General features: G+C 46.3%; 1 protein-coding gene across 2 annotated transcripts in view; it reads right to left on the minus strand.

Annotated features, from left to right (window-relative positions):
- The window catches only part of ACER1 (alkaline ceramidase 1), a 113,977-nt gene that overhangs the window by 12,764 nt on the left and 74,906 nt on the right, over positions 1 to 26,307 (minus strand). For both annotated transcript variants that reach the window (XM_078668997.1, XM_078668998.1), the window contains exons 3-5: positions 10,827 to 10,941; positions 3,774 to 3,912; positions 2,012 to 2,149 (exon numbers count right to left, since the gene is read on the minus strand). In XM_078668997.1, the coding sequence (XP_078525123.1) occupies positions 2,012 to 2,149; positions 3,774 to 3,912; positions 10,827 to 10,941 (392 nt within the window). The remainder of the gene's footprint in view (positions 1 to 2,011; positions 2,150 to 3,773; positions 3,913 to 10,826; positions 10,942 to 26,307) is intronic.

Raw genomic sequence — 26,307 nt, forward strand, 5'->3', positions numbered from 1 at the left:
GCTCCACCCAGAGGAGTAGTGACTTCTCACCGCATGCTATTGGCGATGGTGTATCATTCCACCTTTCAGGAAGTGCTTCCATTGAAATGCTTGGGGGACTATTGTAAATCAGACAAGTACTCAGAATCATCACTCTTTCCCCCCAGTCAGTTCTGTTTCTCCCAAACATTCTCAAGGGTGTTGGGATCATTTTTCTACTGTATCATATTGGCATCCCATAAAAAAAACAAAATCGGACAGTTCACTCTAAATAAGACGAACGTCAAATCTTTCGTCCATCAGTGTGGGGATTTTGATGGCAGAGCCAGCGGTGGCACCACCATCAGAAACATGATGATCTACCCAACTCCAAAGAGAGCGGGTGGTCCGTCACTTTGGCGGTCAGGCTGCCCCACCACATTTCTGGTGGAGTAACCGGTCTGCCAAACACTAAATCAGGACTAGAGGGCTATGTAATCGGATTATGGAGTTACTTCAGATTCAAACTCCTTCATATTGGACTTGGAACGTTCCCTGTCTGTTAAGTGACTGGAGTTCATTTTTTATGGCTTTTGAGATAAGATGTCAATGTATCCAGTACATTTGTGTGGGTTCATTTTTTACCATTCAGTCAAATGTCTGCAGTTAAGGCTGAGAGATTGACTCCTCGGTTCTCCTGTGTGTTAAGTGAGGGCCAGTGGTGCTGAGGTTCCTTGATGCTTGTGTAGACTATTATGTTGGTTTTCTCTTGCAGGACTGGGCAGTTCACTGAGTTCAAATTGCAGGTTTGACCATTGAAACTTTCGGTAGGTCATGCATATGACAATGTGCTCCCCTGTGTGCAGTGTCTGTGTCATATGCCTTTTCAACTAGACAGCACATGCGCTGTCTGTCGTCAGACATATTGTGGCTTCCCAAGAACATACAGGGTCGTGGAGCTCGCCCATTGGTTGGGTTTCCTGTCACTATTATTTGCCGTATTCGTATTCATGTCACAGTTTCTAAACATTGCAAACCACCGGCGAGACCCGTAACACCAGGTGAGACCTGGGGAAATATAGTATCATGCAAAACAATGTCTCAATGGGAGTCAACAGAAGGGCACGATTTAAAGGGTAAATTAATTACACAACAAACAACAGCACGCAGTCCCATGGGTTATAATCCAGCATCAACTATGCTTTCAAAATGCATACTAAGTGCAAGGTGAACACATTGTGCTTGTGAAGAAATATTTAAACGGCACAATGCTTTCAGGTATTTTTTCATTTACCAACTCAACTCGGATAGTAACTAAAAATAAAAAAAATTGAAAAAGCATCTGATATTGTGCAGCGTGGCTAAAAACCATTTGTAAAGCCATGTAGGTCTCGAAGACCCACTGACTTTGCCAATGCTTGTTTTCTTAGTTGCAGTTGCTTTATTCTTCTTGTTTGTGACATGCTTATTCTCGTGTCTGGCTTCCAGCCCACATGTGCCCAGCGTTAACAGACCTGCTTTCAGGGAGCAGAGGGATCGTTCATCGTCATTTCTGGAGGTGGCGTTGCATTGTTCCGTCTTTGGATCCAACTTTGTTAAAACTCTCCTCATGCGAGTTTATTGTTTGAAGATTTGGAAATATGAGATTCCTGTGATAGACTTATCTGGAGATTGATATGATGGTCGTTGACGAATAACTTACCTTCCTTCTCCTGTAGAGTTTCGGGACCTGCATAACCACATGGGTCAAAACGATGCATGCCTTGTCTGCCTTCGAAGGCAGGACAGGTCCCTATGGACTCCTTGCATGGAAAGGGAATAGAATGACTTGATCATTTAAAAGGCCTTCGTGGTCGCCTTTTCAGGTCAGTCACCTTTTACTGTAGGTACTGTGATGAGGAAGAGTATGACTCGGTGGAAGGAGAATTACCAGTAGTACTCAGTATATCACCCACACTTGATTTACTAAGTGTCCAAGTGATCCCCATCCCTACTAACCCAAAGCTCAAGCAGAGAAGCACACTCTATGAATGATAAAACTGCTGTATCTTACTTTCTCATTTCCAGCACAAGCACGTAGATGATGTGGAAAGTGACGCAGTTGAGTACGTAGGCGTTCACTGTTGGTTTGGCGAAGGACATCAGGGTGGTGACGCAGGCAGCTACAGAAACAGCCGAGGCAAACTGTCTCCTGTAACATAAAGCACAAGAAAAAAATTGAAGGTAGCAACACAAACTGCTCTAGAAACACAAAGGACAGGCCAAGCACTAATGCATAGTGTCTGTGCCGTGAACTGTGGAAATGGGCTTCAACAACACACACTGTTCCATGGTTCATGAAATGGTAGCCCTCTTGATTGGCACGACTAGCAGCAAGGCACTGAGACAGGCTCTTGGATTGGCTCTCAATTTCCTAATGCTCCCAGTTTGTACAGTTCTTACACAGGCATCTCCAACCACCAGTTCGGAATGACATTCATCTTCTGAGAGAATATCTGACTATTACTGAGGATTGGAGGTCCCCTCCACATTCTGAACCTCAACACATCTACAAAGACTTGACGTGCATTCCTTTTCACTGTACACACCTCTTCTTTCAACTCCCCGGCTTTCCATGCTAGCCTCTGTTGTTATCGCTGTTCTTGTTCAACTTAAGTGAAATCTCTGGATTTAGGTCCTGACTCATGCCTGAATTCCAAACTTCACATTAGCAAATTGGTCCCTGCATGTTCATTTCAGATTGCACATCTGTCTGAAATGAAATTTCATTTTATTTTCATTTCACATCTGTCTACAATAATGCCCCTATTCCCTCTTGGAGATGGATCGGTAAATGGAAAAAAGAGTAGTGTGCAAGCGTTCTATTCTAAAGTAGGGCAAATGGCTTTTTAAAACGTGTGGAAAAGCAACACAAGGGGAAAAACACGGAGTGGAATCCACATGGTTAGAGACGCACGTGGGTGAGAAAAAGCAATGTGGGGGTGGAGGGAAGCACAGAAGGGAGAGAGCTGGAAAACACATGCACTCCAATTGAGTGCTTAAACAAAAAAAAAAAAAAAAAAAAATAGTTCCCTAAAAGCAAGCAGAGGAAAGAAAGAAGCCAGCCTTTCAAAAAGAATATAAACAGGCTATTTTCCAGGTGGAGGATAAACACTATATAGGCAGGCTGGAACATGGAAGGCAAGCGAATAAGAGTGACAGTAAAGCCAACCAGAGGTAAGCAATGGGCACGCAGCGATCCCCTGTCTTTTCTTGGTAAGCTCACAGTATGCCTTTCTAAACCAAACAGCTTTCACTGTCCAGAAGGTTCGACCTAACAAATTCTAACAAATATGGCGGGTAGGCAAAGGGAAGCGGTGCCACAAGTACAGTGCGCAGCCAAAGAGAAATGATGAGAGTGAAAAAAAGGAAAGAAAGAGAAGAGACAAACAGGATAGAAAAGGGAAAGAAAGAAACATAAAAAGGAAAGGAATGAAAGGGCAGTAAATAGAAAGAGTTGAGGGAAGGGAGAAGAGATTAATGCTGAAAGGAGAGACAGATAGGGCTGCTTGTGTTCTGACACCTATTATCACATTGTTCACCAGAAGACCCCTAAAGGTGCACATGGTGGTTCAGAAGAGGATTTACCACATGTCTCAGTCAGTGGGTGCTCTAAGCTATGGCACACAGATTACTTTTGTAAGTCTCTAAATTTCTACCAATTTTATATCAAAGCACTTTTAAACGTACCATTACGTACTCTTGTGAATGCATCTGTATATATTTTCTGCACCCATGTCCTCACCGCCACACTCACAGCATTTGTCCATATTTACCTGTCCTTGATGAAGTTTGGAAAGTGAGGCTGTGGGAACCATATAGAATATCCCACCGCCAGAATCCAGAGGATTGAAATCTCGTCCAGCAGCTGCCCCAGGTAACTCAGGGTCATGTGATAATAGGCTGAGAAGATACCTAGATGGAAAGAGATGGTGCGTGAGGACATCAGCAAGGAGAGAAACATAAAATAACATTTCTAGTTTTATTCTTCTTTTGTAATGCTTCATTGAAAGCATTGATAACACCACATCAGTGTATCTGACCCCAGACACAACACACAGGCGGCAGTGCTATAACATCAGCTGTTTTTGACATTGCTTTGCCGACATCAAACCTAAACCTGGGGTATTATCAGTCATGAAAAGAAATGCTGCAATGAAGATCTACTTATTTTTTTTTAATATCAGCCTAATAAGAAACTGGGTGGGCGGCAGTCAGTGATATATATATATATATATATGAAAAGACCTCCGCTTCACTCCACCAGTTTTCCGCCGATAAGAAACAGAAACTGACCTAGCCAGGTACTTTGCATCACTTTATTCGGTGTACAACACAAATGCCGCCATGACGCGTTTTGGGCCCTTGGGCCCTTGATCACATGACGATAGTGAAAAACCTCACCCTATTAAACAGTGTATGTGCAAGTCACCTGACCCCGGGCCTAAGGACATAGAAAAAAGACTGTTGTATCTTTGTCTTTCTTTCATTCCCCATAATCCGCAGTAGTGCAATCATATGTACAATACATTGCCTCTTGTTTAAGATGCCACAATCATATCCTGCTTGACATGTATGAATGTTTCATATATATATGTGCAAAATTCCGCAAATATTAAAATTCATAAATATTTCGGTAAAACACATAAATATAAATAATTTAGTTTGATGTGCAAAATGTATTCATAAGTATAAATACTTTTTGTTAAATAACATTCAAACTCCATTTAAGTGCAAGATGTGTGCAAAATCGCAAGGTATTCAGTGCAAAATTGACATTCTGATTTCATGCAAAATATACAACAATTAGCAGCTTTCAACATGTCATATCAGCATTTTGGCATCCCTAATATATATATATATATTTTTTAGTTGGGACATGGAGAAGAGACCATGTAACGTATGTCTGGCCTGTTACTCCTCTTCCCCTGGGTTTCAGCTGCAAGCAGGGCAGATGATTTTGGGGGCCATGCAGAACGTAAAATTGTAGATGAGTAAAAAGTAATGAATGGGCATATTTTCACCTCTGGGTTCTCAGTGACATCATGACAACTCGAGCTTCACTCTCACTGTCTATTTGATGTCACTCAGAGCACCTGCTTCAAACCTACTTCCGTGGCCAAAAATCTCGGGGTTATGATTGATCCCATCCTTGGTATGTGCCAACAGGTCAATAGGACTGTTTCCACCTGTTGGGGCATAATTCACATACTGAGGAAAATTAGGAACTACCTCTCCGTGCAGGCAAGAAGGCAACTGGCTGTCGCCTTTTTGGGTTCCCGTCTGGACTACTGCAATGCGCTGTATGCTGGACTGAATAAGAGTCCGCTGCAGCGCTTGCAGGTAGTCCAGAACGCGGCAGCCATATTTGTCCTCGATCTTCCCCGCCGCTCCTCGGCCACGCTGGCAAGGAAGCAGCTTCACTGGCTTCCGGTCAAGGAGCGGATAGTCTTTAAATCCATGTGTATGGTCTACAAGGCGTTGGCGAAAAGTTGCCCTACAGGCATTGGATCCATCCTGTCCTATTATAATTCTGGCAGAAACCTCCGCTCCTCTAACCATCTTCTTCTTCGCGTCCCGCGTGTTAGGAAAACCAGATGGGGTGGTAGGGCTTTCTCCCATCTGGCCCCTAAATGGTGGAATGATCTTCCATTAGAACTTAGGTCCCTCCCCTCCCTTCAGACTTTTAGATCTGCCCTTAAAACTCGCCTCTTTGTACAAGCTTATGAGTAGATGTGCCCCGCACTTCTGATCTTTTTTGTTAGGCGCCTTGACACCTTTGGGTTTTAGTTTGCGCCATACAAGATGCATAATAATAATAATAATAACACCTGGGGGGATGGGAAAGGGGGGGGGGGGAGCATCCATTTTATTCACTATTGCCCATCGATTATTCTGGATGTTCTGGACACAAACCTGTGCCTTTCCCAATCTTTCCAGCATAATGGCTGCTCCAACTGCAAAGTCAAAGATACAGTTTTGGTCCGAAATCAAGTGCAAGCACAAAGTCCAGTTAGTCATTCATATTTTCAATCGACTTCAGTCTTTCTTCTCCACCATTCAAACATACAAAGCTGCTCCAGCTCTAAACGTTCTAAAGGGAGCTCAGTTTTTTCAAAACTCTTGTAAGACGCGGGCTGTATCTTCTCCCGTTTTCACATGCTCCAGTCTTTCTCGATAGATACCTGCTTCTTTCATCATCTTTTTAGAAACAAACTACTCGAAAAGTCTGCTTCTTTCATCATACCTTACCCCCCAGAGACTGCACAGGATGTTTCCTGCCTCTTCCCATTGCTGTCCCCGGTGTCATGCGGAGGAGGCCGGCCTTCTCCACATGTTGTGGTCCTGCCCACGCATAGACGGCTATTGGGGACAGGTCCGACACATACTCTACACTGCCACGGCATGCAGATACCAGAGGGGGCGCTGCCTTGCTTGCTTGGGCACAGGAAAAGACCCAAAGGACATACGGCCCCATTGAAGCTCCTGGACTTGGCATTATTATTGGCGGTCAGGGCACTGACTATGAGGTGAAAATCTGCACGACCCCCGACTGTAGAGACCTGGCGATCCGAAGTATTGAAGTGGGGTAGAGCGGAGGGTGCAATTCTCAGGAGGGAAGAGGAAAGGGGGCTACGGAAACACCCGATTGCACAAGATTGGGAACGGATGCTGTTGGAGTTGGAGGTCATGGACTTGACGCCCTCCCAGACGGAGACCGTGTAGAGCAGACGGCCGGGTGGGGGCGGGTGTGTCTGCGACTGGAGCCTTGCCCATGGTGTGTACAGGTTTGCCAGTGGATGATGCTCACACTCATTTAGATATGTCAGCTCTTCGCGACTACTAGGCTCAGGAATACAGCACAGCCTATGCTGAGATGTCAGGAGACGTACGAAACGGGGTGGGTTGTTGGGAGGGATGGCGACTGGCGATACCTTAAACTATGAGTCCACAGATGTATACATGCTGAGGAATGATCGTGCATTGACAGTTTGTACTTACTTGTAAAGAAATAGTACTACTACACATAGTTGTCTACGCTGTCATAGACGAATTGTATGGACTTTATCATGAGAGACAATGAGTCAGATGTTTAATGTTTAAGTGGGGAGAAAAAAGAAAAGACTGTATAAGATGTGTGAAACCTGTATATACATTGCAATGTCTGATCGCAGTCGCCAATAAAGAGTTAAAAAAAAAAAAAAGTCTGCTTCTTTCATCATCTTTTTAGAAACAAACTACTTGACAAGTCTGCTTTCTTCCACACTCTTCACAGGTACATGACTATTTCTTATTTAAATTAAAAACACACACTAACTTCTTCAACACTGCTAAAAATGGACAAAACTGCCACTTCCCCACTCTATCTAGTTGCAGATATACAACTTCTAGACTCATCCAAGATCGAGACCTTCTAGCCACCACAGCAGACCTGTACAGACCAGCCCCTTCTCGCTTTTTACCGACTCCGCGCTACTTCCATTTAGAAATGTGTCCTGGTCTTACCGCGCCCCTACTTGACCTTCTGAAATATGTTGTAAATCAGATATTCCAAATATGGCCATACAACCCCTAAATACTTAAACTTCCTGTGTCTCTGTTCATTCTAAACATCAGTCAATATTTATTCTGTTTCCTAGTACCTAAGTGTTTTCATATCACTCACATCTTATATCACTGGTAGTGTGCAAATAATGTCACGTGGCCAGCCAGTCCCAGTACCTTTTAAATGATTGATGGGCCTGATAAGTAATATTTACTCTTGTCCATGACCTTTCAAGAAGGCAGCCTGTTATGAACATGTGGCCTGCACTACCACAGACACAGCACCTGCTCAGTGGAGTCCCAGGTACAGTCGTGGCTGGCGACCCGTGGTTAGGGGGGCTAGTTGGGGGGGTCGCGCAAGGGTTTAATTAAAATAAAATAATAATAAACTTACCTTCCCAGGTCCCGCTCCAGTTCCGGGCCAGGTCCTGCGTTTTCCTGGAACAGGAAGAAGGCAGCTTCCCTCCCCTCCCCATAGCCAATCACAACGCTGCAATGGCAGCGTTGTGATTGGTTGGGATGCCAAACACACAGGTGTCTATGGGAAGGCTATTTTCTCCATGTAGGCATCCGACATGGAGAAAATGCAGAGTGCATATAACTGGTTTGGTCTGCCCAACAGTCAGCGCCCTCAGAGTGGGCAAGCCACTCCTCCCCTAGACTCCAGCAGACACGGACACCACCAACCAAACCCTTCTGCTTTCTTGCAGTGCAAGAAGCAGAAACATAAAATGGTAGTTTTACCATTTTATGTTTCTGCTTCTCGCACTGTGAGAAAGCAGTGGGGCGACGCTCCTCCGCCCTAATGGAGGAGCCGCCCCTGCCCAGGTATATGGACATGCGTGCAGTCCCCCTAACCGCTCAAGAATGGCTTCCCTTCCTGGGTGAGGCAGTCAAGCCCAATGTCAGAGATTGCACAGAGTTTTAAGAGAGGCTTCAAATTCCAGGAGTGCCAGTTAGCTGGCCCAGCCGGTTCTCTGGAGGGTGTGTTGGCCCGGCAGCAACACATTCTTTCAGCAGTGCCACTGCTCAGTGACCGACACAGTGACACTGCTTGCTCTGAGGCTTAGCAGCTGGAGGGCTGATGTTTAGTAAGATGAAGGGAGGTGCTCCTCCTTTGATTAAACGACACGTGACATTTTAAAATCACAGGGTTTGATGTGGAGGTTGGCATGTTGCCGACAGCAGGGAGTAACCTTCATCTGCATGCCAACCCATAGTGGAAATGGCTTAGGCACCACAGATTTCCACTCATAACTGGCAACTGAGCAGGGTCACCTCCCCCTCTAGCCAGGGCCAGTGTGTCCCCCGACAACAGCAAATGTGATTTACGTCTGACAGCTCCCATCCATCTGAGTTGCCCACAATGAATACATTTATACATTTATTAAAGCGGAGCAGGCATATTTGATCGATGAGATCTGCTCTAGAACATCTGCTCAAATCTGAAAATCACAGCTGAAGAAAGAACCCCCCTTTTTTTAAGGCTGCCTATTTAAGAGTGGGATCAATATGCAGCGGGTGCGGTGAGGGGGAGTCTTCGGGGCTGTGACCAGTGGTCGGTCAAAGATGTCACAGATACTTAACTGACATCACAGATAAGCTTGGTAATGTAGAGTAAGCCGCCAGCTACTATCTACTTTATGTAAGTTGTGAAAAGCACAGTGGATGCCTAAACTTTTAGCAGAAGACACATCCCCTTCAAACAAAACCCTCCACATATAAAATTGCAGTATTTTCTATTTCTTCCAATAGGACTGAAAAGCCCCAACAACAGATTTGGTCTGAAAAAAACACAAGACAGATAAAGGCATGTCTTTTCAATGTTCTGTGGGTTACGTTTAAGCATTAGTTGTCACCCATGTCTCACTTTTTATCAATCCGAGCCCAGCGCTTGGATGCTGAGAAAGAAGAAAAATTCAGGTAAAATGAGATTTCACTCTAATAATAGCAGTAGAAGACATCTTACTCTCCTTTAGGATTCACAATTCACAGATGTAAAGTTGTATCACTGTGGGGGAGAGAAAGAACCCCAGATGAATGCTTGATGTTCGGACCGTCCTCTGTGGTTGAATCACCCAACTTAAACAACTGACTTAGGTTTGTGAGGCAGACCATGAACCAAATTGAATGGGGCCTCTGAAGAGTATTTTTTTGGTTGCAGTTTTATATAGCGCAAACTCGACCTGAACGTATTGGAGAGCTTTACATGACCATCAGATATATTACACAAGATCAAATAGATGTTTTTAATTAGGCACGGGGCATTAAGAGATTTGACCTGAATCACAAGACGTTGAGCTGATTCACCAGTTCCAAAGTCAGCGGCCGAGGCCTTTACGCCACACCCTCTCTGAGAGTGGTCTATGTTCTGTAGCATATAAGACCAGTGGTCGATATATCAGCGGAAGACCCACTTGGAAGAGTTTGCAGACATTCCTCTTTCAGTGTCCAACTGTTGGACCCAAGAATCGATATTTCAATACTGGTGCTGGCTAAAATCGTCAATGATAAAGGCCATGTAAGAAACTTCAATAAAAATAAATCAATGTAAATCGCACACTTTTACTTAAGATATTTCCATCACAGTTGGCAAAGCAATACAAGATTTTTCAGAAATTTATGGACCAATACATCTTAAAAGTGCATAGCCCTACCTCCCCAGCCATAGCTCTTCTATCACTTTCTTCTATTGGCTTGTCAGCCTAGACGTAACCTGAAGTGTACAATTACCCAGACAAGCTAATATCCAAGCAAGACCGAACTCCAACTTAACTTACTTTTTTACTTTTGTATCACATTTTATGGATTTCTAATACTTAGGTATTGTTTCAGCAAAGTGAAGTTGTCCATTGAAACTTCTTATATCATTGCCATTCTGGAGAATTCAGTAAAAAAAGGGGCATACTGAATGTGGATTCTACAGGGTTAATAAACTGAATCTGGAAGTCTTCAAGTAAAATGAAAAGTGACTGGTGGGCTCCACTTGCCTTAGGTCCACTGGAGAAACTAAGAGCCACGGAGTGGGACGTTCTCTTTCCGGGTGCAGAATCCTACGCTTGGATTGGGGCGCCAGACTTTATCCGACGACTCAGAGACATTACTAAAGAAACAACATTTAAGCATTTGTCGCTGATGCAAACGGACCATTGCAAGTGCTCGACACAGGAGTTCAATGCATGAAAACAGCAGATCTATTGCACTCCTCAAAGTAAAATTGCCTCAGACAAATCAAAATACATGCACGCTAACCCCAAACACAACAGATTTTTGCAGACACATACCTACTACCATCAGCATAGGCCAGAAGACGTGCACTGCCCACGTGCGCTCCCTGGCATAGGGGTGCATGAGGTACATCATCAAGGGAGCCACGATGAAGAACGTCACATTGCTGATCTAAAAAAAAAAAGAAAGAAAATTATAGTGAGTCCTGGAGTTGTAGGCATATACATGGGGTGCCAGGGCCTTACAGTTTTTTTTACTTCTGTGTTTTTAGGCACACACAAAGCTGAAAGTATGCAAGTAACTAATATGAAAGGAACAAGATGGCTTCTTCTACAAAAGACATGTACACATATTAGTCCTGAAAGCTGCACTAGCTTACTGTACCCAAGACATACTAAATAATCCCATGTTTGTTGCTGAGAATTGTGGGGATTATTGAAGGGAAGCACCAAGTTTGTGGAAATAGGAACAGTGGTGGTGACAATACAGTGATCTTTGCTGCCCCATGCTGATGAGGTGATTCAGCAACTGCCTTTGTCAACTTACAGGTCTGCCAGCCTTGTGTGGAACTCATTGCAGCTGGTGGTAACGTTTACCTGAGCATGTGCCTGGTCCCCGTCCTAAACCCATTAAAAAAAAAACATATGCCCCTTTACCTCTACATTTCATACAGCCAACCCTGAAACCTAAACAAAACTTTACATCCCTTGACGTCTACCTATCCCTGCAGCCTAAAACCCTTACCATCAATTACTTCTTCCCAACCCAGAACTCGTAAAAAAACTTGTCTCTTCTCCTCTACTCATGCTTGAAAAAAAAACTTTCTTCTTCCTACTCGCCCCTGAACCCTTAAAAACACCTGTATGTCCCTTTACCTCTAACTGCCCTGAACCCTAAACAACCCATCCGTTATACCCTCAATCCCTATTTTAAATTATATGAAAAGTATGTAATAAAAAAAAATACTTGCACAGTAAACTACTACTAGGTGGTATGTATTTGCATTTTACTGACCTATGTTGTAATGTCTCACTTTGTAAACATTGCTTGGTAAATGTTACATACCCTTAGATGGGCGCTCATGATTCCAGGTCTTGAAGTACAATCTTGAGGCATGAATGGTCGAGTTAGTGATTATCCCTTTGATGCAGAGGTCTGGAGACACGGCTGTGTGCTTATTGCTACACTATTATCCCTCATTTCCATTAACACAGGAGCCCACGATTTTCTTTCATCTCAGCCAGCTCTTTAAATGGAGAAAGAGAAGTGCTGGTACTCACGAAATTGATTGGGTGGGTCTGGAAGGGGCCTGTCTGGGGTGTGGTTTCTAGCATTTCGAGGCAGCCATGTACAATATCAGCATTTTCTTCTTCAATGTAAAGTGCCAAAGTGTCCTTGGCTGAGTTCAGCTCATTAGTGCAGGGCGTAATTGGTATTTTTTGTAGTTTTATATAGCGTGTACTTGTCCCGGGGGCATTAAAGTGTTTTACACGAGAAGCATAAGTTTTATGTGAAAGCACTCTTTTTTTGTTTTTATGGCACAGAGATTTAAGTGATTTTCCCAAAATCACAGGATGTTGAGCAGACGCTGAGATTTCACCTCCCTGTGCCATAAAATTGAAAAACAATGCTTTCATGTAGAACTTGTGCTTCTCATGTAAAGTGCTTTAATGCCCCCTGCCAAGCTTGCGCTATATAGAACTGCAAAAAATTAGCAATTGTGACCTGCTGACACGAGCCGAACTTGGCCGAAGGGCCTTAGGTGCTCTGACAGACAATGGGGAGTGTATTCCAGCTCCTCAACCTTACGCTATAACTGACAGCGTGACAGCTTAATTGTCGGGAGCTCTAGTTGTCAAGCCACATCTCCTTATTCCTGTCCCTCTGTCACAGTGTAAGGCTGAAGGAGCAACCTAGCTCTGGAATGCACCAGACATAAACGGTCAGTGGCCCATACCCCAGAACCTGACCCCAGTATGCCACCAGGAGGACCGGTACTCTCTTGACACAAGGAGAAGTCTCGGTACTCAATGGGAGAACACTGAGAAGTGCCGGTACTCAGCACCAGTGAGTACTGGCCCATTCAAAGCACCAACCCCAGTCAGCCAGGCTCTGGAATACACCCAACATAAACTGTAACAAGCCCATACCCCAGAGCTTGACCCCAGTAAGCCACTAGGAGGACCGGTACTCTCTTGACACAAGCAGAAGTACCAGTACTCAATAGGAGAACACCAGGGCCGGATTGGCTACCAGGCGTTTTTTGCTGGGGTGGCAGGGAAGGGTCCAGGTTCACTGCGGAGGGGCCGATTTTGTTGCTGGGAAGCTGCAGGCGCTTCTAAATGAACAATGCAAACGAAATAGCTTTGAAGCGTACTTTTTAGGTCGAGGCCTCGTCGCACTGCGTACGCAGTGGGCAGAGTCCGAGATTTTATGTTTTGGCTACAGTGGGGCTTGAACCCGCCCCTCTTCTCCATTGGCTGGCCTAGTAAATGCTGGCCAGCCATTGGAGGAGAGGGGCGTCACTCGGTTCAAACCCCGTATTTTCCAGATTCGGGGGCATTTCTCTCTCGTTTTTAAGCCCCGCCCCTTTTCTCGCCGAGGTCTATGGATTTGAATAAATGCTTTTGACTGGAAGAGTCGTCGCACCGAGTGTTCTAGTGTACCCTGAGGGCTGGTTGACGCTACGAAGGATGACGAGCAGGACGTCCGAAGCATAAAAAACAAGACCATTAATTCCTCACTTAGACACACAGACAGATAAACCCATGACCCGGCCGCCGACGCAAGACCTGCCGGACTGGGCGTTTGACTCCACTAAACTCCGTCTCACGCTTCACCACTGGCTTCCAAACCTCAGCCCCCCTGGGCAAATACTCAGGCCCTCAGAGACCCCACGGGGTGTCCCCGTGTTTGTACACGAGGCCGTGGTCTGCGCGGGAACAATTACTCCTACTTAATACTCTTACTTCCATCCATTTAAAGCCAAACTCCTAATTATAATCTCACTCACTCCGCACCTTTTGCCAAATGTAGCATAAACAGACGCGCGAGCTTCACACCCAGGAACAGGCGGCCTCCCGGGGGCGCGTGCAGGGCAGCTGGCAACCTGGGCATGTCCCAGCGTGCTCCTGCGGGTCACGGCTGGGTGCAACACTGGCGGTGCTCCCGGGGCAGTTCTGCAGCACGTGCTGCGCCTGTTCAAGGCAGGGTCCCAGCTCACGACCCTTTCACTCACCCACTTCTTTTATTTCCCTCCTTCCGCCCTCCCTTCCTCACCAACCTCCACTAACCCCCCTTCCTTCTTGGCGCACTACCCTCTTCTTCCCCCGCTCCCCCTATTTCTCCCGCCGTTCTTCATTTCTATCCTATCTCTTTTCCTTCCCTCCGCCTTCCTTGATTTTTCTTCTCTTTCCTTCTTTCCCCCTTTCGCGTCTATCTTTCCTCCACCCGTTCATCCGTTCTCATCGAGTCCCGTGTCCCATACCCTTCTTCAAGGTAAGTCGTGTATGCATAGATATGCTAATACATCCCCACTGGAGGCACACCTTGAGTGCTCAAAAGAGTTCAACAGGTATTGATTCAAATTCGTTTTATTCTTATATTGTGAAATATTCACGTTGAATTATTTTTCCAATAATATTAATGGCATATCATTCCATGGTTAGGTAATTCATCAATATTACACTTATGAACGCGTACTTCTCCAATGCATTTCGGGCTGTGCCCTTTGTCAAGGAGCGCTGAAAGGAAGAAAGGTCTGTGTCAGGGTAGTTGAACGGTGAAAATACGTATTACAAAAAGATGGGCGGGTTGTCAGAAGTTAACCCGCGTCTATGGGGCAGAGTGCATTCGATCAGTGACATCAAAATCTAGGGTAGGGACGTGAAAACGAGTGCAGTGATCCTCGAGGGAGGAGGAGAAAAAGGTAACCGGGTGATGCCAAAGGGTGGAGGGAAGAGGGAGATATGCTGGAAGAAATGCGTTACTTACCTGTAACAGCAGTTATCCAGTATTGGTGTCTTTCATAGATTCACATGCCTGAATCATTCCCCGTCGTCGAGACGGGAGCCTCCGGTAAATAAAAAAGTAATGTCCTATAGACATACATAGAGAAAATAGGCCCAAGGGTCTCCCCTTAGTGGCCTTTCCTTGTCCTTATGTAAAAAGGACCAAACTCTTACAGTCAGCCAATCAGCTCCGACCTCCCTCTAGGACCTCCCTGGGAGGAGCCCCAGTCCCTCAGATTTTCGTACGCACCCAACTAGGTTGGCGTAATATTGTTAGAGAGGGATGTGAGACCTTCCAGGGGAGGCGGGAGGGTTGCATGTGAATCTATGAAAGACACCAATACTGGATAACTGCTGTTACAGGTAAGTAACGCATTTCTTATCCAGTATTTGGGTGTCTTTCATAGATTCACATGCCTGAATCAGAATAGCTAGCAATCAGATATGCACCTGCGTGATGGAAATGCTCTGTAGTCACAGTAGACAATGCATGTGTCGTCATACAACATGTGGACAGCATAACAGTAACATCACAATAGCAAGGAACGTGCATACCTGGATGGCGGGTTGTAGGAAGGCTCACATCACTGAAAGAGATGGCGAAGCACTGCCTGGCCCACTGCCGCATCCTTCTGAAGTTCGATATCCAGGCAGTAATGTCTGGAGAAAGTGTGCGGTGACTTCCAAGTCGCCGCTCTGCAAATGTCCAAGATTGGTACCCCAGCGAACAGTGCTGCGGACGTGGACATCGCCCTGGTGGAGTGAGCAGTAACATGCTCAGTTAAAGGCCGTCCGGCCTTGTCGTGGCAGAATGCAATCGCTGAGGAGATCCACCTGGAGATGCTTTGCTTCGTGAGAGGCAGGCCCACTCTTGGTCTGCTGTATGCCACAAACAGCTGTGAAGATTTCCTGAGAGCCTTAGTTTTGTCCAGGTAGAATTTTAGGCACCTCTGAAGGTCCAGAGAATGCAGCGCTCTTTCCGCTGTTGTGGACGGATTTGCAAAGAAGGACCTGAGGACAATTGGCTCGTTGAGATGAAAGTCCGAAGGGACTTTAGGTATGAATTTAGGGTTTGGTCTCAGTACTACCCTGTCTTGTCTGAATTGCATATATGGTTCCTGAATGGACAAAGCTTGCAGCTCGCTAACTCTCCTGGCTGATGTTAGAGCGAGCAAGAGTGCTGTTTTCCAGGAGATGTGTTTGATGGATGCTCGATGGATGGGTTCAAACGGACTTTTCATGAGTTGGTTGAGCACCAGATTCAGTTGCCACGTTGGAGGGACTTTCCGAGGCCTCGGAAAGGATCTGTAGAGCCCCTTCAGGAATTGTTTGACAAGTCTACTGGACCACAGAGAAGGTCCTGTGAAAGTCCTGGTGAATCTGGAGATAGCTGCTAGGTGAACCTTTATGGATGCATGTGCCAGGCCTGACTGTGCTAAATGCAACAGGTATGGCAGTATTTGTTCAGGGGTGACTGAGAGTGGTCGTAGACCCCGATCCACACACCACATGCAGAAGCGTTTCCACTTGAGAGTGTAGGTTTTGTTTGTACTATCCGCTCTCGCTTTCGACAGGATATCCCTGCAGTCCTGCGGGATATTTAGGCCACTGAACTCCCTGTGCTCAGGAGCCAGGCCGAAAACTTGAGCGATTGGAGGTTCGGGTGTTGCACCTGTCCGTTGGACATTGTTAAGAGGTTCGGGTGTTGCCTCAGACGGATCGGTGACCTGATGGAAAGTCGAAGTAGATCCGAGAACCAGTGTTGTCTCGGCCAGAACGGGGCAATCAGGATTAGGGTACATGGCTCCGCCTTCATCTTCCTGAGGAGCCTCGGGATCATTGGAAACGGAGGAAAGGCGTATGCAAATGCGCTGGACCATCCGATGGAGAATGCATTTCCCAGAGACCCTTGTTGGGGATGCCAGCTTGCGTAGTGTGGGCATTTGGTGTTTTCTTTGGTGGCAAACAGGTCGATGTTTGGGACTCCCCATTGAGAGAAGACGTGTTCCAGGGCGTTGTCGCTCAGCTCCCACTCGTGGGAGAGGGATCGTTGCCTGCTCAGGGCATCCGCGATAGTATTGTCTTTTCCGGGGACATAGTCCGCCTTGAGTGGGATCCCGTGTAACACTAGCCAGTTCCAGATTTTCTGCGATTCTCGTGATAGAGAGAGCGAACGCGTTCCCCCCTGTTTGTTGAGGTAGTGCATCGTCGTGGTGTTGTCTGTTTTGACGAGCACTGGGGAGTTCTGGATGCGTGGCAGGAATGCCTGTAGAGCAAGATATACCGCCCTCAGCTCCAAGAGGTTTATATGGAGCAGTTTTTCCTGAGAGTCCCACTTGCCGCTGATTCGAAGATCTTGTAGAACAGCGCCCCATCCTTCCAAGGAGGCGTCCGTGGTGATCACCAGAGGCGTCGCCGGAAGGAGAAACGGTAATCCTATATTCAGATTTTTTCGATTCCTCCACCAAGCTAGGCTTCTGGACATTTTTGGTGTGATTTGCACAATGTCCTCGAAAGAGCCAGTGCTTTGGGTCCATTGGGCCGCGAGAGCTTCCTGCAATGGGCGCATCCTGAGTCTGCAGTGAGGGATGAGGAGTATGCACGAAGACATCATTCCCATGAGGGATGTGTAAGTGCGCACTTTGACGTGTGTTTTTGTCGCCACAGCCCTGGCCAGAGACAGTATCTTGTCCGCCCTCTCCTTCGAGGGAAAGGCCTTCACGCAGTCCGTGTCCAGGATAGCCCCTAGGAAGGTGATCCTTGTTGTAGGGGTGATGCAGGATTTTTTGAGATTGATGGTTAATCCTAGCCTCTGAAAAAGATTTGTGCAGGCGCAGGAGGATGCTGCCGCGCCCTCGGCTGAGGGTGCTTTCACCAGCCAGTCGTCTAGGTAAGGGAAGACTTGGTGACCCAACTGACGCAGAAAAGCCGCCACCGGTGCTAGGCACTTCGTGAAAATCCGCGGCGCGGACTTGAGGCCGAATGGTAGGACTCTGAACTGATAATGTCGGCCCGCCACCTCGAACCGCAGGAACTTTCTGTGGCGCTTGAGGATGGGGATGTGGTAGTAGGCATCCTGGAGATCTAAGGATGTCATGAAATCCCCTTGTTCGAGAGTGCCCAGGATTTCTTGAATCGTCACCATCCTGAACGATTGGCTCCGTAGGAAGGCATTGAGTGCCCGAAGGTCTAGAATGGGCCTCCACTTGTTCTCTTTCTGTCTCACAAGAAAGAAGTGGGAATAAAACCCCTTTCCCTTCTGGGATGCTGGAACTCGTTCGATTGCTCTTTTTTGTAGCATTATAGCGAGTTCTAGGGTAAGTAGCCGTAGATGTTTGTGCGTCCGTCTTGTGGGAGGCGTGTTGGGAGGGAGGGATGTGAACTCGAGAGAGTGTCCGAATCTTATAATTTGGAGGACCCATCGGTCCGTGGTGATGTGTTGCCAATTGTTGAGGAAATGGGTCAGTTTTCCTCCAATTTGAAAGGATGTAGAGGGTGGTGGGACTGGCTGGAGTAATCGGTCACTGGCGTCCGCCGGCGCCCCTTTTGGAATTCCTGCCCCTGAAGGTAGATCGTCCGTATGAAGATTGACGGGCTTGTTGTTGTTTGTGCTGGTATTGATTTTTGTTGGTAAAGGAATACGAGGACCGGTTCTGGTAGGAACCGCGATAAGAGGACTGACCTCTTGATCTGTTTCCTCGAAAGGACTGGTTCCGTGACTGTAACGTGCCTAGTGCCCTTGCAGTGTCGGTGTCCTTCTTGATAGTTTGCAGTGCCTCGTCGATCTTGTCCCCAAAGAGATGCTGGCCGTCGAAAGGCATGTCCAGCACCTTCAATTGTACCTCCTGGCGGAACGACGTCGCCTTCAGCCATCCTTGACGGCGTAGCACCGCGGCTCCGGCTAGCTGACGGAAGCCAGTCATGGCTGCATCTATAGCGCAGTCAATTATTTCCGCCGCTGAAGATAGACCTTCCGACAGGAGAGCCTTGACCTCCCCCCTTACGGCATCAGGCAGTTCCTTCAGGTATGGGGCTATGTCCTCCCAGAGTTGGCGATTGTAGCGCCCCAACAAGGCAATGGAGTTGGCCACCTTGATGGTCATGGCCGACGTGGACGTGAATCTCTTTCCTATCGTGTCCAGCTTCCTGCCTTCCTTGTCCGGAGGAGCGGACAGTGGGGAGGAAGGGTTGCGGGAGTGTTTTTGGGCCGCCTGCGTGACCACCGAGTCAGGTTTGGGGTGCCCGTTGAGGCAAGCCGCCGCTGCAAGTGGGGCTTTATATTTCTTGTCCAGGCGCGGAACAACCGCAGGTACAGAAGCGGGTGTCAGCATTAATTTCTTGCCCTGTTCCCACAAGAACTCTATGATTGGAATAGATTTGGTTGCCTTTTGTGTCTGCTCTTTGAAGTCGTGCAGGAAGCAGTCAGTTTCCGTTGATTCCACCACCATATGGAATCTCTTCGCTGCCCGTTCCACAAGTTTGTGGAAGCCTGCTATGTCCACAGGCGGCGAATCCGCATGTCGCGGTTCAGGTGAAGCCGGGGATGACGCTACATACTCGTTATCTCCATCCTGGTCCGAGTGGTCCGAGTGGACTTCCTGGACCTCTCCTTCCTCCAATTCTTCCTCCTCCTCGTCGTCGTCCGAGGAGTCCATCACCTGAGGCTGGGTCTGGTCACGGTGGGTTTGAGGGAGAGTTTGAGATCGTTTTGGGGCAGGCGCTGGTGTATGGTCCACCGGTGTCTGATGACCACTGTCCGCATCCGGGAATCTTTGTTTGTACTCCTGTACAAGGAACCGCAGGTCATTGACCAGAGTCGCCGGTAGGCAGATCATGGGGGTGACATCCGTGCGGACACTAGTGTGGATGGAGTGTTCCTGATAAGTTTGCTCCTCCTGCTCCTCATCAGTGCTTTGGCACTTGACGTTGAGGTCCGAGATAGAGGTAGCTTGACCCATGCGGTCATCCTCTTCGGATTCTTCACTTTGGAAGATGTCGTGAGGTGGTTGCATCTCCACTTTGCTTGGAGACGTGGTTTCTGGGGTAATTTGCGTTTTGCTAGACTTGCTAGACGCAGCATTTGTTCCTGTCGACGTCGAGGGCGTCGTCGACGGCGGCAGCATGAGGGTCGGCATCTCCACCAGTTTGGATTTTTTCCATGGTTCCGATGCCATCTCCGACGACGAGTCTTCCGTCGTCGTCGGCGTCGTCGACGGTGCCTTCGTCGACGGTGCCTTCGTCGACGGTGCCTTCGTCGACGGTGCCTTCGTCGACGGTTCCTTCGTCGACGGTTCCTTCGTCGACGGTTTTTCCTTCGTCGACGGTGCCTTCGTCGACGGTGTCGTCGTCGACTGTGTGGACGACTGTACCTTGGTCGTCGACGACTTTGATGACGATGTTGTCGTCGTCGGTACCTTCGTCGACGGCGAGCCCGCCGTCGACGGTGTCTTCGTCGTCGTCGTCGACGTCTTCGATGACGCCTGTGAGTTCTTCGATGACGGTGGGCTCGTTAATGACTATGCCGTCGTCGATGTTGTGGTTCTCGTCGTCGACAGGGTCTTCGTCGTCGACGACGATTGCAGTAATATAATAGAGGAAACAGGTCTACCTGATGATGTCGAGGAAGTAGTCGTCGTCGTGAACGCTGAAGGCGATGACGCTGATGTCGTCGACACAGTGGTTGTGACAGAGGTTGTCCTGTGGGTCTGTCTTATAAAGGAATCTTGAGCAGAGCTCAAGCTGGAGACTCCCTAGCACAACGTGCGGTAGAAAATCTGAGGGACTGGGGCTCCTCCCAGGGAGGTCCTAGAGGGAGGTCGGAGCTGATTGGCTGACTGTAAGAGTTTGGTCCTTTTTACATAAGGACAAGGAAAGGCCACTAAGGGGAGACCCTTGGGCCTATTTTCTCTATGTATGTCTATAGGACATTACTTTTTTATTTACCGGAGGCTCCCGTCTCGACGACGGGGAATGATTCAGGCATGTGAATCTATGAAAGACACCCAAATACTGGATAATCTTACTTCATATCGACGGTAGCGGGACTCGCTACTGCAGCGGTGTGGCGGGCGTCCATGGAGTGAGCTGTGATGGCGGTTTGGTAAATACGGGCGGGTGAGTGAAACTAACAAAGGACTGTGGAGAGAGGGTGCGCCGTGGCGGCCATATTAAAGTGGGGAATAGTAAGTGGGATCGTGTGTCATGCAAAGGAAACACCAATATAACAAACAAGAATATAACATGACCTAGGGGTAAAACACAGTGAGAAACGAAGCAGTGCATATTTACAAGTAACAACTGTACTCAATTCGATCATTGAGGCCATGTGGTTTGAGAGTCTGCAAAAGATAAATCCATTCCAATTCTCGTTTCAAAAGTACTTTGTGGTTATCAGTTCCTTCTCTTTTGGTGATGGTTTCTAGCACTATGAACTGGAGTTGTGCGATGGTGTGGCGAGCTTCAGCAAAGTGCATGGCAATGTTGGATTTTTCTAGTTTTAACCGTATGTTGGATTTGTGTTCATTGAGACGCGTCTTGATTTTGCGCTCAGTCTTGCCAACATATAATTTGCCACATGGGCATTTCAGGGCGTAAATTAAGTTCATGGAGTCACAGGTGGCATCTACATGAAGTTTAATGGTGTTACCTTTCATGGGGTGCTTGATGTTATTGCCTTTGATTATGCAATTGCAGTGGTTGCAATTCCTACATGGTAGGGTTCCTTTGTGTTGTTTCGGTGTGGGTGTGGGTTGTGAAAGAATTTCCTTGAGGTTTTTACTTCTAGTGTAAGCGAATAGGGGGGGATTCTGAAAAATTCCCTGAAAGTCAGGTTCGAATTGTAAGATCGGCCAGTGTTTCATTATGATGGTTTTGTATGTGGAGCTCTTGCAGATGAAAACTTAGAAACTAATACTGTGCGATCTTTTGTCTGCTTCGGGATCTTGGATAGGCTTTCGCTTCTGGTTATTTTGTCAACTCGGGTGATGGCTTGGTTAAGAACCTGTTGAGGGTAACCTCTATCCAGGAAGCGGTTGTGCATTTCATTGATGCGTGCTTGATAGGTTTGTTCATCAGACACTACGCGTTTGACACGCAGCATCTGAGAATACGGTAGATAATTCTTCAATGATGATTGATGGAAGCTGGCAAAGTGAAGGGTGTTATTCCTGTCAGTGCTTTTTCTGTATAAATCAGTTGTGAGTCCATGTTCGGTTTGTTTAATCTTGACGTCCAGAAATGTGATTTCGGTATCACTGATGGTCCAAGTAAGTTGAATACGTTGGTCTTTAGTGTTAAGTTCATTTAGTACTAGGTTGAGAGACTCTTTAGTGTCTTTCCAGATGAGGAACAGGTCGTCGATGTATCTGACGTACATTTTGATTTTGTTTTGAAAAGTGGGGTTCTGGTATATGTGTAGATTTTCGAAGTTCGCCATGTAGATATTCGCATACGTGGGAGCGGCACAGTTTCCCATAGCCATTCCAGATAGCTGGAGGTACCATTGATTATCTTGTTGGAAATAGCTATGATATAGAGTGTAGATCATTAGTTCCATGAGAAAGGATTGCATAGGTTCGTCAATGTCACTGTTCAAAAGCGCTGATTCAATGGCTTCGATGCCTCCTTGGTGGGGTATGGAGGTGTAGAGAGAGCTGACGTCAGCAGTACATAGTATGAGGAATTCATTATCATTGGTGGAGATACTGGTAAGCTTGTTTAAGAAGTCTGTGGTGTCTTTGATGTAACTGGTAGTGCCAGTGACCAAGGGCTGTAAATATTTATCGATGAACTTGCCGGTGGGTTCATGTATGGATCCCTTAGTTGACACGATGGGTCTGAACGGAGGATCGTGGAGATTTTTGTGTATTTTTGGGCACATGAGTATGGTTGGACTCCTAGGGTGTTCTTGCAGTAGGTATTTTTTGGTGCGTTCCTCAATGATTCCCGTTTGTTGTGCTGTGGTAACGATGTTAGTTAAGATCTTAAGGGACTCTTTAGTAGGGTTGTTATCAAGTAACATATAGATGTTGGAATCCTGAATATGTTCGAATAATCGTTGCATGTACATTGTGGTATTGAGGATTACCAGGGCCCCTCCTTTGTCTGCTTTGATGCAACGAATTCTGGGATTGTTAGCTAAAGATTTGAGAGTGTCTCGGTCTTTGATGGTAAGATTCTGTTGTTTTCGTTTGTTTTTGAAGTTGATTTTGGAAAGGTCGTTGCGTACCAAATTTTCGAATAGGTCGATGCACTTGTGACTGCTGGGAGCCTGATATGTGCTGGGAGGTCGGAGACCTCGAAGTTCATCTGGTTTGTCTTTAATGGTTGGTGGTACAATGTTCTCAAAAAAGTGGCGTAATCTTAATTTTCTTGTGAATTTGAAAGTATTGACTTCGAGTTCAAGCAAGTTACTATGTGCCACTGGAATGAATGATGTGCCTTTCTCAAGTAGATTGATTTGATGTTGTGGAATGATAGTATCAGAGATATTAATAACTAGGTGTTCTTTCTTGGTTTGGGGTCCTTCCTGAGGACGGTGCTCCGTGTGTTCGGCGGGCCTGTTTCTTTTTCTTTTGTGACAGCTCCTCCGGAGTCTTCGACAGTACTTGGGCCTGATTCTAAAAAATGAACCGCAGCTGGTTGGTCTTGCATAGTGGAAGAAGTGCTGGCTTGATCAAGGTTTTGAGAGGATGTAAAGGTGGGTGCTTTTTGTGATGGTCGGTAAGTGGAGTCACTCCCGGAGGATGAGGTATCGGTTTGAGTATTAGGTGGTCTAGTACGTCGTCTTTGGGCATAAATGTCTGCCCAGGAATAAACTTCATCCAGTTTATAGTCGAGCGTATCCCGACGGAATTTCCTAATTTTTCGTTCATTGATTTCTTTTTGATGTTTGTCGAGCGTGATTTTCAAATCTTCAAGGGTGTGGTTAAGTTCCTCAGCGGTTAACATGTCCTTGAGTTCCCGATCAATTTCTTTGATTTCTGATTCAAGTTCTTTGAGAATTCCAGCTAATTCTTCAACGAGAAGTAAAATCAGGTCTAGACTGCATTTATTTAATATTCCATTCCATTTGTCCTTGAAGGATTTGGAGTTTTTACATAGGGAGGGTTTCAGGGCTATCCGTAACCCGCGAGGGATTCTGAGCGCTCGGTGGTACTTGAGCAGTGTGCTGGCATGGAGTTTCTGATTGATATGGCGTTTGGATAGGTACAGGAGTTGCTTGATGCATTGCTCTTTGTTACGTGTAGTGGTAGTGGGACTGATATCTTCCTCTATCAGCGAGTAAATTCGTTGACGTTGACGTTCATCCTCAGTTACTCCTCGTTAATTCATTATTCGCAATCCGTCAACGGGTGATTTGCACGCCACACTATGCAGTTCGATGAAATTACCAAAAGTACTGAAGCACATGCACATACCTTAGCATATACTGAGGATGAACGTCAACGAATTTACTCGCTGATAGAGGAAGATATCAGTCCCACTACCACTACACGTAACAAAGAGCAATGCATCAAGCAACTCCTGTACCTATCCAAATGCCATATCAATCAGAAACTCCATGCCAGCACACTGCTCAAGTACCACCGAGCGCTCAGAATCCCTCGCGGGTTACGGATAGCCCTGAAACCCTCCCTATGTAAAAACTCCAAATCCTTCAAGGACAAATGGAATGGAATATTAAATAAATGCAGTCTAGACCTGATTTTACTTATCGTTGAAGAATTAGCTGGAATTCTCAAAGAACTTGAATCAGAAATCAAAGAAATTGATCGGGAACTCAAGGACATGTTAACCGCTGAGGACCTTAACCACACCCTTGAAGATTTGAAAATCACGCTCGACAAACATCAAAAAGAAATCAATGAACGAAAAATTAGGAAATTCCGTCGGAATACGCTCGACTATAAACTGGATGAAGTTTATTCCTGGGCAGACATTTATGCCCAAAGACGACGTACTAGACCACCTAATACTCAAACCGATACCTCATCCTCCGGGAGTGACTCCACTTACCGACCATCACAAAAAGCACCCACCTTTACATCCTCTCAAAACCTTGATCAAGCCAGCACTTCTTCCACTATGCAAGACCAACCAGCTGCGGTTCATTTTTTAGAATCAGGCCCAAGTACTGTCGAAGACTCCGGAGGAGCTATCACAAAAGAAAAAGAAACAGGCCCGCCGAACACACGGAGCACCGTCCTCAGGAAGGACCCCAAACCAAGAAAGAACACCTAGTTATTAATATCTCTGATACTATCATTCCACAACATCAAATCAATCTACTTGAGAAAGGCACATCATTCATTCCAGTGGCACATAGTAACTTGCTTGAACTCGAAGTCAATACTTTCAAATTCACAAGAAAATTAAGATTACGCCACTTTTTTGAGAACATTGTACCACCAACAATTAAAGACAAACCAGATGAACTTCGAGGTCTCCGACCTCCCAGCACATATCAGGCTCCCAGCAGTCACAAGTGCATCGACCTATTCGAAAATTTGGTACGCAACGACCTTTCCAAAATCAACTTAAAAAACAAACGAAAACAACAGAATCTTACCATCAAAGACCGAGACACTCTCAAATCTTTACCGAACAATCCCAGAATTCGTTGCATCAAAGCAGACAAAGGAGGGGCACTGGTAATCCTCAATACCACAATGTACATGCAACGATTATTCGAACATATTCAGGATTCCAACATCTATATGTTACTTGATAACAACCCTACTAAAGAGTTCCTTAAGATCTTAACTAACATCGTTACCACAGCACAACAAACAGGAATCATTGAGGACCGCACCAAAAAATACCTACTGCAAGAACACCCTAGGAGTCCAACCATACTCATGTGCCCAAAAATACACAAAAATCTCCACGATCCTCCGTTCAGACCCATCGTGTCAACTAAGGGATCCATACATGAACCCACCGGCAAGTTCATCGATAAATATTTACAGCCCTTGGTCACTGGCACTACCAGTTACATCAAAGACACCACAGACTTCTTAAACAAGCTTACCAGTATCTCCACCAATGATAATGAATTCCTCATACTATGTACTGCTGACGTCAGCTCTCTCTACACCTCCATACCCCACCACGGAGGCATCGAAGCCATTGAATCAGCGCTTTTGAACAGTGACATTGACGAACCTATGCAATCCTTTCTCATGGAACTAATGATCTACACTCTATATCATAGCTATTTCCAACAAGATAATCAATGGTACCTCCAGCTATCTGGAATGGCTATGGGAAACTGTGCCGCTCCCACGTATGCGAATATCTACATGGCGAACTTCGAAAATCTACACATATACCAGAACCCCACTTTTCAAAACAAAATCAAAATGTACGTCAGATACATCGACGACCTGTTCCTCATCTGGAAAGACACTAAAGAGTCTCTCAACCTAGCACTAAATGAACTTAACACTAAAGACCAACGTATTCAACTTACTTGGACCATCAGTGATACCGAAATCACATTTCTGGACGTCAAGATTAAACAAAC

Source organism: Lissotriton helveticus, chromosome 12 (genome assembly GCF_964261635.1).
Source record: "Lissotriton helveticus chromosome 12, aLisHel1.1, whole genome shotgun sequence".
Taxonomy (NCBI): Eukaryota; Metazoa; Chordata; class Amphibia; order Caudata; family Salamandridae; genus Lissotriton; species Lissotriton helveticus.